This window comes from Psammomys obesus, unplaced genomic scaffold (assembly GCF_907164565.1).
Source record: "Psammomys obesus unplaced genomic scaffold, mPsaObe1.curated_primary_1811, whole genome shotgun sequence".
NCBI classification, from domain to species: Eukaryota; Metazoa; Chordata; class Mammalia; order Rodentia; family Muridae; genus Psammomys; species Psammomys obesus.
In genome coordinates this window covers 7,037,724-7,056,626 of record NW_026594418.1, presented here as the reverse complement: position 1 = coordinate 7,056,626, position 18,903 = coordinate 7,037,724, and the positions used below count along the sequence as shown (strand labels likewise).

Sequence of the window (18,903 nt, the reverse complement as noted above, 5' to 3'; positions counted from 1 at the left end):
TCTACGGCTTCTAGAGACACCAGTACTTGTCTCCCAGCCTTACCTACCGTATCCTCCATCACCAAGTGGCCTTCTCCCTCTTAACTTCCTGTTACCAGCACTCTCTGGATTCCATTTAGGGCCTATCCAGATAGTTCAGGATAGTCTTCCGTCTTAATTTATTTACATGGAAAAAGCATATATAGGTTCTGGGGTCTGGGCTGTAAGCATCTCTTTGGGGGAGCCTTTTGTAGTTTGGATTCTAAATATCCTGTAAGAGCCCAAGAGCTAAAGGCGTTACAACCTGCTGTGCTGTTGGGAGCTGGTGGAGCACATAGGAGGTTGGCTTAGAAGGAAGCTGAGTCATTTGAGACTTGCTGTTAGCGGGTGTTGGAACTGCAGGCTTTCCCATTTTGCAGCAGTGATTTGAGCAGCTTTCCTCTGCCCTCTGCACCTAGTGACTCTGCCTTGCCACAGGCTCAGCCTGGAGGTGAGCACAGATGAAAACTCTGAGTCAGAGTAAACTGTCCTTATTTTTCCTCGCAGATGTTGTTCTGCCCCAGTGACAGAAAGTCAGCTGACTAGCCCGGGGGTCATTTTACAGCCTGCCATACTCATCTAGCTCACTTTGTAAGAAATCTGTGTTTGAAGCAGAGCCACACACTAGAACCAACCAACCATCTTTGAATAAAGTGTGTGCCTTGCCCATTAATCAGATCTTCTACAGCTCTGGGCCTGACTTTGGCGTAGAGTGGATGCTGATATCCATCAGCTGAGTAGGAAGGAGCCTAGGCCACATCCTGCCCTGTTCCATAAGCAGAGGAGGCTTGAAATGAATATGGTGAGTTTTGACGAAAATGCTCCTCAGAAACCGCTAGTCGATTTCAGGTGGGAGCCGTACCGGCTTTGGGGTGTCTAGAGGTCTGTAACGTGAGCCACGGCTGCTGTGGTCTGCCAGGCTTCTGGGACTTCTGTGCCTATGTTAGGTTGCTAGGATGGCCTTAACAGAGCTCTGCAGGCCGGAGAGCCTGAGCAGCGAACACCGCCTCCCAGTACTGGAGCCTAGTTGTGATAACCTGCCAATAGGGTTGGTTTCTTCTGTGGTCACCCTCCTGGGCTTTTAGATTTGGGGTGCCACGTTTTTGTTGTTGTTGTTGTTGACAAAAAAAAACTCTCAAAGAGAATAAGAGATATTTGAGCCAGGATGAGTTGTGTCCCAGGGATGTGGATACAATTTGCCCTGAAGAAAATGTTTCAGTGTATAAACAGTTTCATGAAGTTTCTTTTGTTGCAGAGGAAAATGAAGTCATAAGTCAAATACATTGGTGGGAACTGAGATTACAGCAGGGCAGGACGCCTCTCAGATTTCATCTCATTGTTAGCGTCAAGCTGCTAGAGCTTGGTGGACTGCTAAAACAATAGATTCCACGTGTCCGCTGCCGGTAGCTCGTTGGTGGGTGAGACATGGGCAGGCAGGAGAACCAAAGGTGTGGCCTAGGATTTGACTCTGGAGCTGAAGCATCTCATCTCCTTATAGTCCAGAAGTCCATCAGCCTTGTAGAATCTTTCAACTGGGAGCGGCCTCTGTTTTCTGAGAACTTCAGTTCTCAGGCTTCTGTGGTGGTCTTCCTTCTGGGTATAACTGTCTGTTGCAATTTCTTTTCCTAAGCCCGCCAGTATTTTTTTAGGTTTGACCCTGTCACTAAAGTACTGAGCATCATAACATGTGTATAAATTTGGACCCGGGCACACTTCAGCCCATAGGCATTCCCTGTGGAGGAAGCTGACTTAGGGATTGTCAGAAATAGAGCCAGTTGTGATATAACCCTTTTGATTCGTATTGTAGGTTTTGTACAGACCTCCCAGGCTCAGGCACTTGGCCTCTTTGTCCCTGTAAACCTGGGCTTTCTGGGATCAGTGGGAATCCTATAAGACCACACACATAGCACCTCGGTATTTGTTGGTGGTAACTGGAGCTGAAGGACTGAAATCCCACATGAGGGACTGTAGCAGATCCCGCCCAACTCTTTCCTCATCTTGAGCTTGACATACTCAAAAGCTGCCAATCTTCCTGGCATTAGTTCATCTCAGCTGTTCTGTCTTTGGTGTGTTGAGAGTACAGGCAGGCCATCCGGGGTGCAGAAGGATGGTCCCTGAGACCACGTGGGGTAGGTGAAGTCCTGCTTTTGAGGTAACAATGAAAGCGCATAGGATGGCACAAGTAACAGCTCCTGTTTCCGGGAAAATAGCCACAAGGTGCTGGTGAGGCAGGCACCTTCAGCCTTGCTGGAAGCAGGCGTTCTTTTCGAGGTGAGCGGTGGAAAGCAGGGGAGAATGATGAGCAATTAAACGTGCCCCTTGTTTCAGAACCTTGTTTTGTGTAGGAAGACTTCCTGGAAGTACAGTTTGACCCATCCGTTCTATCCGAGCCCTTGAGTCCATTTTGGCATTCTAGAGTCACCTGAACTTGGGATCTGGTAAGGTGCTTGCTGCCTCCTCAGTGTGGATAATGGATCTGTCAGCAGTGTCCTTAAGTCAGTGGTCCTCAACCTGCGGGTCACGCCCCCCCCCCCCCGCCTTTGGGGGTTGCCTATCAATTTTTTTAACCTTATGATTCATAAAAGTAGTAAAACTATAGTTACGAAGTAACAAAGTTAGTTTTATGGTTGGGGGTCAGCACAACATGAGGAACTGCATTAAAGGGTCACAGCGTTAGGAAGGTTGAGAACCACACCCAGAGGCTCTGTGTACTGTGTTCTGTAGTGTGCTCTGTGACCTTGGGCAAAAGCTTGTCCTGAGCTAGGGTGAGTTTCTTTAGATTGTAGAGACAGTGACTGGACTCCTGGAAGACCCCAAGAGGATGCTGGGAGTTAGAACATGGTGCTGAAGCCAGGAAACAGGAGTGCTTCTCATTCTTTGTTTTTAAGTGGAAATAGTCTCTCAGGACCTGTCTAAGAGGGTGGCATAGGGTGAGGCCGCTGAAGTGCTCAGCCCTCGCTAACCTGTGCTTGGAAGCTTCATCCAGCTGTACTTTGCCTGAACGACCAGCAGGGGGTGATATTTGCCATATATTGGCTCTGCAGGTGGCTGAGGTCCAGTCCCTGGTGTACGACCAGCAGGGGGTGATATTGGACACATATTGGCTCTGCAGGCCGCTGAGTTCCATTCGGCAGTGCAGTGTTCAGTGTCTGCTCTGGTTTCCTGTAAGGTGTAGGTTTTCATTAACAATGCGATCCAGTAGGATGACTAGGCGGGCTTCGTAGACCGCTGTGGCCCTCCAGGTCAGCAAGCCCAAGTACTGCCCACAACTTTCTGAGGGCTGAGTTGCCAGCTACCTAATGCGGTGCCGTCATGTACCTGGGAGGGTTTGGACTGAAGCTCAAGCTGGGAAATAAAGGACTGTGAGCTTCAGGAGCTTCGTCTGTTCCAGTTGAAGCTCTCATCCTGGGCTAGCTTGTCTGCACTCTGAGAGTGATTCCAAAACACAATGAGATCTGTTTTGTATTCAAGCCCGAAAGTTCAGTGTTGACTCGAAATCTGAGATGCTGTGGTCCAGGGAACATCGTGAAATGATTGGGCAAAGAGGTCATAAATAAAAAGTTTCACGTTTTTTATTTGATTTTAGCTTCTTCATGTTGTGTACCCCAGGCTGGCCACAAACTCCCTGTATATTGGAAGACAACACTGAACTTCTGATTCTCCTGCCGCCAAGCCTCATAGCTAAATCTCTCAAGAGTCAGGTGATGGTCATTTCATATGCTGCTCTTTCTGATACCCAGTGTGAGGACATGGGTGAGACAGTCTGTTAGCCCAGATTTGTGAAAGATGGAGAAGCCACACCAGCAGAAGTGCTAGGATTTTGTAAAAATATATTAAGAATGACTTAATATATTTGTTGAACTTAAGTGTATTGAAGAAATAACTTGTTGATTAGAAAACACCAATATATTGGTTGGTCTTTGCCAGTTAGTTGTAGAATACAAAATTTGCTGTAATTTCAATAATGTACCACAAGGTGGCACCAACGTCAACTATCTTAGCCACCAGGAAACGTAAATCCGCCATTCTACATGCAGCGAAATCTCACAAATTCTTTACTTTGTAACTTTACTCTCCAGAGACAGAAACTTCTGTTCTGCTTTGTAGGAATTTTATTCAGTAACAATACATTCGCACCTTTTCATTGTAAAAAGTACTGGGGTCGTTTTCCACGTGGTTTCTCCTAAAGCCTCATGCTGTAGCCCGGTTGACCTATTTAAGTCCTGTTTTCCTTTAAGGGAGTCAACACAGGAAGAAGTTCATAATGATGTTCCTTATTTTTGATAGTAAGACTTTAATATTTGACTTTGTAATTGCTCTTGTTTCTTAGACTTAAGGTTAGATCAACCCAATTTTTAAAACAGGTTTATTTGTTTTTGTTTTATGTGATTGGTGTTTTGTCTGCATGTGTGTTTGTTCACCGTATATGTACATTGCCCTCAGAGGCCAAAAGTAGGTGTCCTGGAACTGGGGCTACAGATGGTTGTGTGGGTGCTGGGTGTGCTCTTCACTTCTTCCAAGAGCACAGATTTCTAGAAAGTCTCAGGAAACTGAAATAAAATGCTTGAACTTAAAAATTAAAGCTACTTCAAATACTGGCTTATTTTTATAAGCATCTGAATTAATGCAGTGTGTTAAATGCTGTCTCCTGTGTGTGTGTGCATATGAATAGTGTTTTGACTAAGTATGTAAATTAGTGTGGATTTACTTGTCATTTCACTCATCTTTTACCTGCATTCCCTTCCAGCTCTGTGATTATAGCGGCAGAAAAAGAAAGTTTCTTATTTTATGACCTGTGTAGTAAGGAAAAAAAACTATTATTAAAAAAAAAAAACGCACCTAAGTTTTTAATATCAAGCTTTCTTTATTCTGTAGTAAAATAAATGTGGTAGAGAAACAACCTTGGTCAGGAAGATCTTCCTACGACTTCTGGGCTCAGTTTCTAAGCTAAAAGTTGAGAATACATGTGACACAAAACAGTGGGCCTATGTTTGGCCATTTCAAGAATATAGAAGAAGGTTTTGTTGTTTTGTTTAGGTTTTTTGTTTTGATTTGATTTGATTCTTTTTAATGAAAGACCTTTAAAGGAATGCCTATTTGCTTAAAACGAAGCATGACCAGATATGACAATCTTCTTTCTTCTCTTCTCTCCCTTAGATTGGAATAATTGGTGGAACAGGCTTGGATGATCCAGAAATTTTAGAAGGAAGAACTGAAAAATATGTGGATACTCCATTTGGCAAGGTTAATGTCTGGCTGACACAGTGTTGGCTTTGGCATTGCTTTTTATGGGCTTCATTTCTTTTTTTTTAATCAAGAGCAATGTTGGTTTTGTGTGGACAGTTGAGAGATATCTGTTCAGGCAGAGCCAGTAGTCCTGCCTCTGGGTTTCATCAGTTCAGGTGTCCATGAGACCACAGGAGAGTATTGTTTCGACATGGCTTTTGAACACACAAGTGGCTTCTCGGATTACATTTCTAGAAGCCAGGTTGCTCATTTTCAATTCAAATCTGTTTCTAATTTAGAGACCAGGTCACACCACGGTAATTTAGCAGATGGGCTGGTGACTGATGGATGGCGAGTCAATCTGAAGAGACGTTTTCTGCCCCAGAGCCGTGGGATGGGAACAGTTGGTAGGATTGTAGGGAAGGCTCCTTAGGCTGGTTGAATAGGGTGTCTCCATTCCTAATTCCAAATTGCTTCCAAACACCAGCATTCCTCTGACCCTCTTGAGAAGAGCTTGCGCCCTGGTCACACCCTCCTTTTCGGCCTGGTTCTTAGCCTGACACGGGCATCTTGCTGGTAGCCTCAAGGGCTTTCTTACTCATCTCGGTTCTTGGATTTTTTTCCCCTGTGTCACTTCAAGTCACCCCACGGCTGCCCGAGGCCCAGTCACTACAAGCAGGCTCTTGAATCACTGAGCTCTTGGTGCTACCTGTCAGCCTTTGACTTTCATGCCAGTCTGCTGAGAGTCTTCTGGGGCACTTGCTACAAAGCTCCTGCAACCCTCAGAGCCTGCTGAGTCTGTGCCCTCCGAGAGCTCAACCAATACTGGTGGATGATGATGTTGCGCAGTAAAAACCTAAACTCATTTTCCTCAGCTGTACCTCCAAACTACATTTCCACCGAGCTGTTGTGGTTTAAAGAGTCACATTTTTAAGAACTGTTTATGCATGTTTTGAAATTACTAAGCTGCAGCTGTTTATTTTTTATTGCATGCAGCCCTCTGACGCCTTAATTTTGGGGAAGATAAAAAACGTCGATTGTGTGCTCCTTGCAAGGTAAAGTCTTTTAATTTGGCTCTTTTGTTTGTTTTGGTTTTAAATATTACTACTTCGGGAAATATGAATGTTGTGGATATGAATTATATGTCTGTAGAGCCAGGACACATCATTCGCCTTTACTTAACACATGAGGTTCTGAGATAAGCTCAGATTACAAGTATTTAGGAAGTCAAAGATCTCATTCCCCAATTTAGTTTGTAAAATAGGTCAGTTGACTGACATTGAAGCTTCAGTTTCTGTCCTAACAACAAAACAAAACTGCTGGCGATTTTTCTTTCTTCTCCTTATCAGATAATAAGATGCTTTGTTCATGACCAAGTCCTTGTGTGGTAAGTTGTATTGCTGTGGAGAGGAGGTTTCAGGTCCCTGAACCAGTCCGGGTTACCCGTGCTTCTACACTCGCTCCCAGACAGGATGAGCCGTGTGCACTGCTGCACGGAAAGCAACACCAGAGAATGCCCTTGACCACGGGAGACCTCCACAGCAGCCCAGGCTAGCAAGCAGATCCTGGAGCTTGTCGGCAAGATGGCAGCGTGACTCAGGAGTGATGTCTAGAAGCCTTCTGTGGTCTAGCAGTGAGGAAAAAGCCTCAGGCCGACCCACGCTTGAGACGTGGACTATATGGGACACAAAGAAAGGATTCTTCAAAGCTTTGTCCTCCACAGGGAAGTGGAAGGTTCTTGGGAGCCAGCAAAACTAAATGTAGTTCTTAATGGTAGTTTTTAATTCCCTCGTATGGATTTCAGACAGGTCTCCTTCCTTGGTCTGTAGTTATTGCTGCAGAACTGTCTGGGTTTTTTTTTTTGTTTTTGTTTTTTTGTTTTTTTTTTTCAAGCTTAGGGAAGAAACAGTTGCTTAAGTCACATAGGTGTTTAATTTCTCCTGGAAAAGCCAGCCCCTAGGAAAATATATGTGTCTCTGTATAATGAGGGCCCCTACTCCTTTAGGAATTATCTATGAACTCAGACTGGAAACTTGGGGTGCCGTGTTGGTCCACAGCTTGTTAGCTTTCAAAAGAAGGCATCAAAAATTCTTTTAAAATATAAACAGGGTAATAGTGAGGCATTATTTAACAACTCTATAGAGCAGATGGATATTTCAGTATGTGTTTTACTGATGGTGGAAAATTCTGGCTTCTAGTGGGCTGGGTATTCGTGGAGGCCTCAGGGGAAGTAAATGAGAGAGCTTTAGACCGCAACAGTTGCCTCCTGAGGCCCAGAAGATTTTACTTAAATGCTTGGACATATTTCTGCTCTGTTCTAAATGTGACTACTTGAATGGTAGTCAGGTAGGTGGTTATTCAAATATGTATGTATATAAAGTAGATTTTAAGTGTTCTTTTCAACACTAAGTAAATATGTAACAAACAAACCTTTCAAACATTGAACAAAGTCAGGCTGTGTGTCACTTGCTCCCAGCACATTTTGTCTTATCGCAGGCAAAGAAATGAACTCTTGACAAAACTACTCTGGTGGAACATCACTTATGTTAGTTATTCAAGAGGCCCGGATAGCTTCGGCATCTTCATAGAATATTGCTCATAAGAACATTGGAATGCCATGCAACCAATGTGAATTTTAAAATTGATTTTAAGAACTGAGCCATTGCCTGGAATTCCCAAAGTGGGTATCGATTCTCAGGTTCATGATTATGTGTTTCAAGTGCTTAGATAATTTTAACCAAATGCATTTGTTTGTCCAACAGAGTAAACTGCTTTCCTGATGGGTGGTACTGAGGAAGACAGACAAGGGCATTGCTCTTGTGGCAGATTATAGTTTTAGAAGTTAACACCAAAGAGACCAGTCCAAGCATTACTGTAGTAATTAGGTGTGGCATAGACACAGTGCCTAGAGTACATACTTCTTGGTCTTGGTGCTAAGATCTAAAGACGGTCAAGAGCCTGGGTGACAGTTAAGTATGGAAGCAAAGAAGGCCAGTGAGCCTGTGTTAGGAAGGCCTAAATAAACAGAAAGTGGTTCATCAAAGTTCTGGTAGCTAAAACTCAAAAGGTGGAGGAGTTGGTTCCTCTGGGGATTGTGAGGAATCTCATGGTCCTTTTTGATATATGCTTAGTAATAATTTTTTTTTGTTTGGTTGGTTGGTTTTAGCTTTTTAAAGATTTGTTTATTTGATGTATATGAGTGCTCTATCTGCATGTACACCTGCACTCCAGAAGAGAGCATCAGATCACGTTATAGATAGTTGTGAGCCACCATGTGGTTCCTGAGAATACTCAGGACCTCTGGAAGAGCAGACGGTGCTCTTAACCACTAAGCCATCTCTGCAGCCCTGGTTTTGATGTTTTGTTTGCTTGGTTGGTTGGTTGGTTGGTTGGTTTTTTTTGAGACTGGGTTTCTCTGTGTAGCCCTGGCCCCTTAGAACTCACTCTGTAGAACAGACGGGCCTCAAACTCAGAGAAGTTCCTGTCTCCCAAGTGCTGAGGTTAAAGAAAGGTGTATGCCGCCACTGCCGGTATTAACAGTCCCTTTGGGTCTTGTCATAGGTCTGATGTGCACAGCATCTTAATGAAATGGCTTTCAACCTGTAAACCCTTTGAAAAAGTAATGCCTACTTGGTTTGTGGCTATAAAAAAATGTCTGGTGTATTTGGAAAACTAATGCACTAACTAAGGAAATTGGAAATTAAGAAGGATAGTCTTAACAGAAGAAATGCTTTTTGTTACTGTTGTGGGTATTAATATTTACTATTGATTTATCCTTTAGTTAATCAGCGGTTAATGCTACTCCAGCTGTATACCCAAATCACCACACAGAGACTAGGATTATATAATTAACCTAGAGCACAGTGCTGGGCAATAGTTACTCCATCCTAAACCTCCAAGCTCGCATAGCTTCCTACCATTCAGATTTCACCCATTATACTTAGTCATATCTGAGGCCCAGTTCACTCCTCTTGGTTCCAAGTTCTCTCCTGCCGACTTCTGCTCCTCCATCCTTCTTCCTCTCTCTCCCCTCCGGACCAGGATGTCCCACCCTATCCTCTCCATTACACAGCATTGGGGCTGGTTGTCTAATTGACAATATAGAGAACAAACGGTGGCATGTTTACACAAACTTGAGACAGGTGATGCTTAAGCATCACAATGCAATGTCTGGATTGAAACCAAATAGTGGGGTAGAGAAATCAGCATTTGAATGAACAAGGGTAAATTGTATACATTCCACAAGAACATTATAACAACAGTTTTACACTATAGCTTTGGGCTCATCTTTAACTGAGAAACAATTATATACAAAACATTTTATGTTCTATACTATGTATAAAACATTTTTGGATAAACATTTATTATCTACAGAGTCTAGAAAACATTCAGGTAAAATAGTGGCTCCCTCTTCTATAATTATGCTTAAAGCCCTTTGTCTGCTGTTGTTACAGTACATACACTGCTCCATTTGGTGTCCATGTCGTATTCCCCATTTCTCGCTTTTGTTACCAGGTAAGAAACGGTCATGCCCATCTTAACATAAATGCTGTGGGCCTCCTGGGTCTATGGTCTAAGTTGCCACACTTCTAGAAACTTGTGCTTTCTCTTTCTAGCTGTTTCCTACTTCTTGGAAGAGTAGTAGCTCTCTGTAGCATTGTCAAGTTTCAGTGGAACCCAACTTTTGCCATCAGAAAGTGACATTATATTGAACAATACATTGGAAAATTAATCAAAATAACTTTTTTTTTTTTTTTCAAAAACAAAACAAAGAACCCTGTTTCCAAGTACAGTCACGGCCTGTGGTACAGGTCGGAGTCATATCTACAGTTCAGGGCTGGACGGTGGCGTGTTCCTTTAATCCCAGCACTTGAGAGGCAGGGGCAGGTGGTTCTTTTGAGTTCAAGGGTAGCCTTGTGTACAAAGTGAGTTCCAGGACAACCAGGGATTACAGAAAAACCGTGCCTTGTAAAAAGAACTTTGGTTCAGTGGAGCCCACAACAGTGTCATGAAAGAGCCGATCTGTCCTCCAAAGGCAGCAGGAAGTCATAGATTGAACAGTTGCATAGTTTATTCATTTAGGCAGAAGGGATTGGAGGAGGCCCAGCAGGAAGGTGGTCTTGCCCTGTTTCTTTGTAACTGTTTAATTCCCTGCTCTGAGGGCTGATGCCCTACTTCAATCTCCTTCCTTAGACACGGGAGACAACACACCATCATGCCTTCAAAAGTCAACTACCAGGCAAACATCTGGGCTTTGAAGGAAGAGGGCTGTACACATATCATAGTGACCACAGCTTGCGGGTCCTTGAGAGAAGAGATCCAGCCTGGTGACCTGGTCATCATAGATCAGTTCATTGACAGGTAAGTGGCGGAGTGGCCTTGTAGCTCACCGTTTTCAACTCTGAGGGACGGTGTGTGGGAAACGTGGGGAGACAGGAAGAGCAAAGGCAATCACGTGAAGCTTTTCATTGTAGAGGTTTTATGGTTTTTTGTTTGTTTTATCTGTTTTTTTAAACTGAGCTGACAAATAGGAATTATATATTGATGAATATAATTGATGTATGGTCATTGTATAGTTCACCTATCACTTCACATACACACCTCACAAGTCAGTTTGGATGCAAACACTGATTTTTTTTCCCACTATATAATAGATAATACCGCATTCCCATGCCATACAGGAAATTTAAAAAAACCTACTCTTTCTGCTCAACTAAAATGTAATATCCTTTGACCAATTATCTCCTCAGCTTCTGAGTCTATGCTTTAGATCACACATGAGTTCGTGCATTGTCTTTCAGTGTCTTGCTTGTTTTGCCTCACAAAATTCCTCCAGGTTCATTCATGTTGGTGTAAATGACCATTGACTTGGTTATGGCTGACCAATATCTGTTGTTGATATATCACATTTTCTCGATAGGTGAATGGGCATCAGAGTTGTTTCAATGAATTGGCCATAGATAAAGCTAGGTTTGCAGGGATCTCTTTAATCTTCTGAATTAGATAAATCAAGGTTGGGGTAGGTTCTGCTGTTTTCGCTTTCTTTGAGGAACCTCCAGTGGATGAGCTAATTTACATTTCCACCAATAGTTTATAAGGGCTTTTTGTCTTCCTTCTCTATCTCTACCAACCTTTGTTGCCTGTTTTTCTTTTTTTTTTTTTTTAAGATTTATTTTATTTACTTATGTATATTAATTTACTTATGCAAACCAGAAGAGGACACCAAATCTCATTGTAGATGGTTGTGAGCCATCATGTGTTTGCTGGAAATTGATCGCAAGACCTTTGAAAGAGCAGCCAGTGCTGCTCTGAGCCATACATACCTCCAGCCCGTTTTTCTTGATGTTAGCCATACTGACGAGGCTAAGATAAAATCTCACTAAACATTTGATTGATGTTTCCCTGATGGCTAAAAATGATGAACATTTATCACGTGTTTATTAGTTGTTTCTACTTCTGAGAAGTATCCATGCAGATCATTTCCCTGTTTATTGATTGGATTTGTTGTTTGGATTTTCTTTTATTTACTTTTTTATATATTTTGGCAACTCCTTGCTGGCAAAGATTTTTTCTCCCAGTTTGTGAGTACTTTCTGGTAATGTGATTTGTTGTGCATGCACTTTTTAGCTTGGTGCAGTCCTATTTGCCCTTCGCTAACTGGAGTCCTGCTTTAAGGAAGTTCTTGCCTTACCCAGGCCTATATCTCAATGTGTTTTTCCTCTGTTTTCCTCCAGCACTTTTCAGGAATTCAGGTCTGATGTTGAGATCTTTTTTCAATCCATTTTGAATTGAGTGTGTGTGGAGGGCATCTCAGGGGTATTTAAAGAACATAATTATTCTTCAGTTGTCACTAAGGTGATCACAGAGAGCAAAATATTTGACTAGAACTTTAATACCAAAGAAACCTACTATCTTCTTCCTTTTTTTTTTAGATGAAATGTTTTTTTTTTTAATTTATTTAATTTTTATTTTATGTGCATTAGTGTAAAGGTGTCAGATCCCCTGGAATTGGCATTAGGACAGTTGGGAGCTGCCGTGTGGGTGCTGGGAATTGAACCTGGGTCCATTAGGAAGAGCAGACGGCGCTCTTAACCACTTAGCCATCTTTCCAGCCTCACCTATTATTTTCTCATTTCACATTTTCCCCCCAAGACAGGGTTTCTTTGTGTAACAAGCCCTGGCTGGCTGTCTTGGACTCATTTTGTAGACTAGGCATTGTAGTTGAGCTGGCCCTGCTAGTGTGGATGCCATTGAACCGGGCCCCAGGCAGGAGAGCAGGCCTTGCCCCTTCGCTGGCTTCAGCATTGGGTGAGCTAGCTGAGGCGGTGCTTGAGAACTTGCCCTGGTGATGTGAGTGTGGGAGATCTGGTGTGCTGACCAACCCAGCTACCGCCAGGCCCAGGTCCAGGGCTTTGAGTAGGCCCACCCCATCTATGAACTGCAGAGGCATGTGAAATGGCCAGTCATGCAGATCCGAAGCTACAGGATCTTATCACAGGGCAACAACAGGATGTCTGAGAGGAGTCCCTGTGAAAATCCAACATTGATAGAGTAGCAAAAGCCAGAGGCCTTGAACCAGACCAGTGACTCATTGTAGTGAACACTTACAAGTAAAGATATGTGGACAAAAAGGTATACTGCGGGGCACACTGACACACTATAGCTTCCATAACAAGATTTTCTTATTATATCTAATTGTATTTTCTTTTGGAGTAATAGGAATTGCAAAGGCAGAGGGTGGATAGGAAAGGATGGGAGATGAGTGGGATTGGGGTGCATGATGTGAAATTCACAAAGAATCAATAAAAAGTCAAAAATAGATTTGTGTGTCTTTGGAGGTGTGGTGTCCTCCAAGCCCCACAGGACCAAGGATGAGGTTTCTCATGAAGTCAGACACCTCCTCCCTGCCTGTGGCTTGGCAATGGCCTTGTGTAAACAAGCTGGATTCTAAGAAAAGGCTTAGATGAGTTTAGAAGCATGGTTGTTTGGGGTTGCTTAGCCTTTGCCCTATTGTTGCTTACCAGCTTTATAGGTAATGCTTTTTGAGGGTTGATTTTAGAGTGTTGCGTAGGGGTCTTTCTGAGGGATTCTGCTGGCTTCTCCCCAGTGCTGGGGCATTCTGTTGTCTCTTCTATGTTACTTGTGACACTTGCTCCCTCCGTCTTCTAATCTAATCACTTTTAGATACTGCCTGTGTTAGGGTTCCTAATGCTGCAATGAAGACACCATGACCAAAAAGCAAGTTGGGAGGGGAGAGGAGTTATTTGGCTTATACTTCCAGATCATAGTCCATCATTGGAGGAAGTTGGACAGGAACTCAAGCAAGGCTAGAACCTGGAGGCAGGAGCTGATGCAGAAGCCATGGAGGGTTACCGCTTACTGGCTTGCTTCTCATGGCTTGCTCAGCCTCCTTTCTTACAGAAGCCAAGGCCACCAGTCCAAGGATGGCACTACCCATGGGCTGGGCCCTACCCCATTGATCATTAATTGAGAAAATGCCTTGCAGCTGATGAAGGCATTTCCTCAACTGAGACCCCGTCCTCTTCTAAGGACTCTAACTTGTGTCAAGTGACACACAAAAGCAGCCAGTACAGATACTATTATCTGGGTGGAAGAAATGTAATCCAGTAGAACCATTCAAGAGTTCGAGAGGCCCAGGGATGGGGACTTACAGCAATTTCTACATGTTTCCTTTCTTCTCTGTGCTGTCAGTCTTTGCTTTATCACTGAATTCGTTGATGACACAGGGAAGAAAGGATATATGCAGAATTGTTGATGTAGGTCCTTATTTTAAGGTTAAAGCGACATTTATAGTCACTTCTGTGTCTCAGAATACCAGGTAGAACAAGAACGCCAGTGAGAAGGAAGGAAAATGAACTTTGTATTTGTTAATACTAGCCTTCATCAGGAATGTTTTGCAGTTTAGGGTTTTGTTTTACAAAAAAAAAAAAAAACTGAAGATCAAAGGAAATAAGGTCATTCACTTGAGGTATCACGTGGTTTCTTTGAAGTGTGGTTAGCGTGTTAGCTGGTTGCACTTCTGGACCCTGGTTGGATACTGCTTAAAGAATGCAAAGACCCACCCAGTGAGCAATGAAGACAGCCAGCTTTTTGCTGGCTCTGCCCCTCAGATGCCTTTGTCCTTCAGTATCCTTATCTTCTAGTGGAAGAGTTTTGGGGGTGTCAGGTTCTGATGTGCTCCTTCTCAAGCTTGGTTTTGGCTTTTGTTTTTTGCTTTTTTTTTTTTCCAGCTTATCTTCTTGCAGGAAGAATAGGAGAGGCCTGGGTATGCTATTGCTTTGCATTCTGACTCATCAGGAAAGTCCCGCAGTAAACACATGGGCTGGTAGATTCTGCTGTTTATTTCACCATCCCAGAGATGCAGCCCTGCCTTGGGCTTCCCCTGTGATGTCATCGTTTAAGGCTGTGGTGAGGTGGGGGTATGCTCTGGTGTGCATGCTACCTCGTCCTCTTTTCATCTTGACCAAACAAACACGCCAGTGGAGCGTGATGGCTTGTACCTCAACCCTCAGGAGGCCACAGCAGGAACACTGAGTTTGAGGACAGTTTGGACACCTGCATTACATAATGACATCAACCCTGTCTTAGACAATAAAAAAGGGAGGAATGGCATTTCATGATGAAGAGTTTCCCAGGGGTTCTTGCATTGCTCTGCCCCATTCCTCTCAGAGGCAGGTCCAGACAAAGCAGGAGCATCCTGTTCCTTCAGCGTCTTGTGTGTCTTCCTCACTCACTCTGTGCTAAGAATGTCATCTTCAGTTTTATAAGGAAGCAGGGGGCATACTCTCACCGCCTGCCTCTGCATGCCCTTTCATCCATAACCTATGTCCGAGTTCTCCTTTTGTATCTAGCTGTGCTTAAAGTGAGGTCGCGAACCCCAAGAAGAATCCAGTGTAGTTATAGCCCTTCACAGTGTTACCACATGTCCTGTTGCAAAAACTGAGCTGTGGCGCGGGGGGGGGGGGGGGGGGGGAGGGGGGGGCGGCACCGTCCGTTAATTGCTGGCATGCAGTGATCATTGCCCCACTTATGCTCAAGGATGCAGTTACGCCAGCAAGTGGGCCTTAGGGGACTCAAATTCAGGTGACTCAAGACTGTCACCTGAGCCGCCCCTCATCCGCGGGCTTACAGCTCTGCCCACCCCAGTGAGATAGCTTGGATTTTGTAACCGTCTTCTGTTCCTATGCTCGCTAATTCATGACACCGCTGGGGCCATCCTCCCTGATCCTTGCAGGAACCGTCTGTCACTATTGTCTCTACATCACAACTTCTTATCTGCGAAAGCTGGAGCCCATCCTCTTGCCGGCACCCTTTCTGGACAGCGCTCCCCTTTTCTGCCTGACCACCCTTCGGTAGATGCTCTCCATACACCTGATTGTAGCTGTGACATAAACCAAGAAATAGCAGCCACAGATACTCAAATGAGTATGTCCTTGGGGCTTTGAGAAGCAGAAACTTAACTAGGGAAAATAATATTCTGATTAGCTATCCTTACAGACTGACTCAGCCCTTTCTGTCATTTGGTGTGACTTGTCCAACTTATGGATCCAGGCTTCATGAACTCTTGCCAATTTTTAGGAATGGTTTTTCTTAAATTTATATTTAGGAAGCCCCGAACCTTTGCTTATTTATCTCTTTCCAGAGGAATATGAATGATTATGATGCTATCATATTTGGTCTTCTGAAAAGGAAATCAAGTTACCCGTGAATAACTCCATAGTGAAAGAAAATGTCACATCCTGCTCTTCAATCCACATCTTCAGTTTCTTAACTATGACTATTGCTTTTAGAAATGGACCTTTTAAAACGGTAATCTGACCCCTTAGTGGAGTTTAAAATGCCAAAGTCTTTCCAGCTAGCGTTCTCCCGCTTAAACAGTTTGCAATCCTAAGCATAAAAACACAGAGTGGTACTTTTTTCCTGCCTATAGTATACCTATCTGTGGCTGTTGTTTCCTGGGTAGACAGCCTAGGGCAGTGATTGTGCAACCTGATAAAACTGTTTACATTATCCTGGAACAAATGTGGGACATCAGGAAACAATAGCATTATCAGTAAGTATTGTCCCCTTTTACAGATGCACACCCTGAGATTACTTCACTGTCTCTTTCTGAGCCTTGACAAAACCCTCATTGCTGTGTTCTGAAGTCTTCTATGACCCTCCGATTTTGTGTTGAAATCCTAATCTTTACGAGAGTGTTATCAGATGGCTACCCCTTCAGAGTTAAGATTTTTGTGATTGTTGCTTTTGTGTTTTGAGTTTTTTATTTTAAGTTTTTTTTTTTCTTCTGTGTATGAATGTTTTGTCTATGTGTCTGTGTGTGCACCACATGCTTGTCTGGTGCCCTCTAGGGTCAGTTTTGTTGTTTCCTTTCTTCCTCCCTCCCTCCCTTTCTCTCTTCTTTTGTTGCGGTTGTTGTTGTTATAGTTGTTAATCAATTAGGAGTACTCCTGAGAGTGGAGCAGTAGGATGATCCTGAGCTGGGAGAATCCCTTCCCCAGAAAACCATCCTTGTGAGCAAAGCCATGTTGTTTTTCGGAAAGTTGACTGAGTCATGTGCAATCGTGTTGGGGCTTGCTAGGGTCAGAGGCCACATTTGGAAAACACCTCAAGAAGTTTCCTGGAGGATGGGTGTTTCTCTTCAACTTTCTTCAAGGAAGAATATTAACTAACAAATATGCCTTCAAGCTAATTTTAAGAAACTTGTTTTTTTCTGCTCAATTTTTCTTTCTTTTTTTTTTTTTTTCCTGTTCTGTGTCCGAAAGAGCCCAGTGACAACCTTGAACTCATCTCTCTTGGCAGTACAAGCCTATGTGTCTCCCTTCACTTTTTCAGCGATGTTTTGTTTGTGCATTACTTTTTTTAATTTTATTTTAATAATTTTTATTTTTTTATATTAATGACAGGTTATTTACTTTGTATCCCAGCCATAGTTCCCTCTTTCATTCCCTCTCAATCTCAACGTCCCTCCCTCATCTCTTTCCTGCCCCTTTCCAAGTCCACTGATAGGGGAGGTCCTCCTCCCCTTCCATCTGACCCTGCTTATTAGGTCTCATCAAGACTGGCTGCAATGTCCTCCTTTGTGGCCTAGCAAGGCTGCTCCTCTCTCGGGGGTGGGGGGGAGGTCAAAGAGCCAGTCACTGAGTTCATGTCAGAAATAGTCCCTGTTGCCCTTACTAGGGAACCCACTTAGATACTGAGCTACCATGGGCTACATCCAAGCAGAGGTTCTAGGTTATATACATACATGGTCCTTCCTTGATTGCAGAATTAGTTTCAGAAAAGACCCCTGTACCCAGATATATTTGGTCCTTCTGGCGTTCCCATCCTCTCTAGGTCATACTAACTCCCCCTTCTTTCATATGATTCCCTGCACTCTGCTGAAGGTTTGGTTATGAGTCTCAGCATCTGCTTTGATACACTACTAGGTAGAGTCTTTCAGAGGCCGTCTGCAGTGGGTTCCTGTCCTGTTACTTGTTTACTCCTACTTCCAATGTCCATCCCATTTGTCTTTCTAAGTGAGGATTGATCATCTTACCCCGGGTTGTCTTGTTTATCTTCTTTAGGTGTATAGATTTCAGTATGTTTATCCTCTCTTATAAGTCTAGTACCCCCTTATAAGTGAGTTATATATTGTGTGTGTTTTTCTGCTCCTGGGATACCTCAATCAGGATGATCTTTTCTAGATCCCACCATTAGCCTGAAAAATTCATGAATTCCTTGTTTTTAATTGCTGAGTAATATTCCATTGTGTAAAAGTACCACAATTTCTATATCCATTCCTTCGTTGATGGACATCTCGGTTGTTTCCAGTTTCTGGCTATTATGAATAAAGCTGCTACAACCATGGTTGAACAAATGTCTTTGTTGTATACTTGAGCCTCTTTTGTATATGTGCCTAGAAGTGGTATAGCTGGATCTTGAGGAAGCAGTATTCCTATTTGTCTGAGAAAGCGCCAGATTGATTTCCAAAGTGGTTGTACAAGTTTACATTCCCACCAGCAATGGAGGAGGGTTCCCCTTTCTCCACAACCTCTCCAACATGTGTTGTCTCTTGAGTTTTTGATCTTAGCCATTCTGATGGGTGTAAGGTGAAATCTCAGAGTCGTTTTGATTTGCATCTCTGATGGCTGAAGATGTTGAGCATCTCTTTAAGTGTTTCTCTGCCATTCTATATTCTTCTACAGACAATTATCTATTTAGCTCTGCACCCCATTTTTTTTTTTTTATTTGGATTGCTTGCTTGATTTATTGCCTTTTAACTTCTTTAGTTCTTTATATATTCTGGACTTCAGCCCTCTGTCAGATATAGGGTTGGTGAAGATCCTTTCCCAGTCTGTAGGCTGTCGTTTTGTTCTATCAATAGTGTCCTTTGCTTTACAGAAGGTTTTCAGTTTCATGAGGTCCCATTTATTGATTGTTGCTCTTAGAGCCTGTGCTGTTGGTGTTCTGTTCAGGAAGTTATCTCCTATGCCAATGAGTGCTAGGCTCTCCTCCACTTTTTCTTCTAACCAATTTAGTGTATCTGGTTTTATGTTAAGGTCTTTGATCCACTTGGATTTTAGTTTGTGCAGGGTGATAAATATGGATCTGTTTTTTTTTTTTTTTTTTTTTTTTTTTTTTTTTTTTTTTTTTTTT

General features: G+C 43.1%; 1 protein-coding gene across 1 annotated transcript in view; it reads left to right on the top strand.

Annotated features, from left to right (window-relative positions):
* Window positions 1-18,903, top strand: part of Mtap (methylthioadenosine phosphorylase) — a 46,147-nt gene that overhangs the window by 8,508 nt on the left and 18,736 nt on the right. The window contains exons 2-4 of the mRNA XM_055618980.1: window positions 5,176-5,262; window positions 6,241-6,299; window positions 10,438-10,605. Coding sequence (XP_055474955.1) covers window positions 5,176-5,262; window positions 6,241-6,299; window positions 10,438-10,605 — 314 coding nt within the window. The remainder of the gene's footprint in view (window positions 1-5,175; window positions 5,263-6,240; window positions 6,300-10,437; window positions 10,606-18,903) is intronic.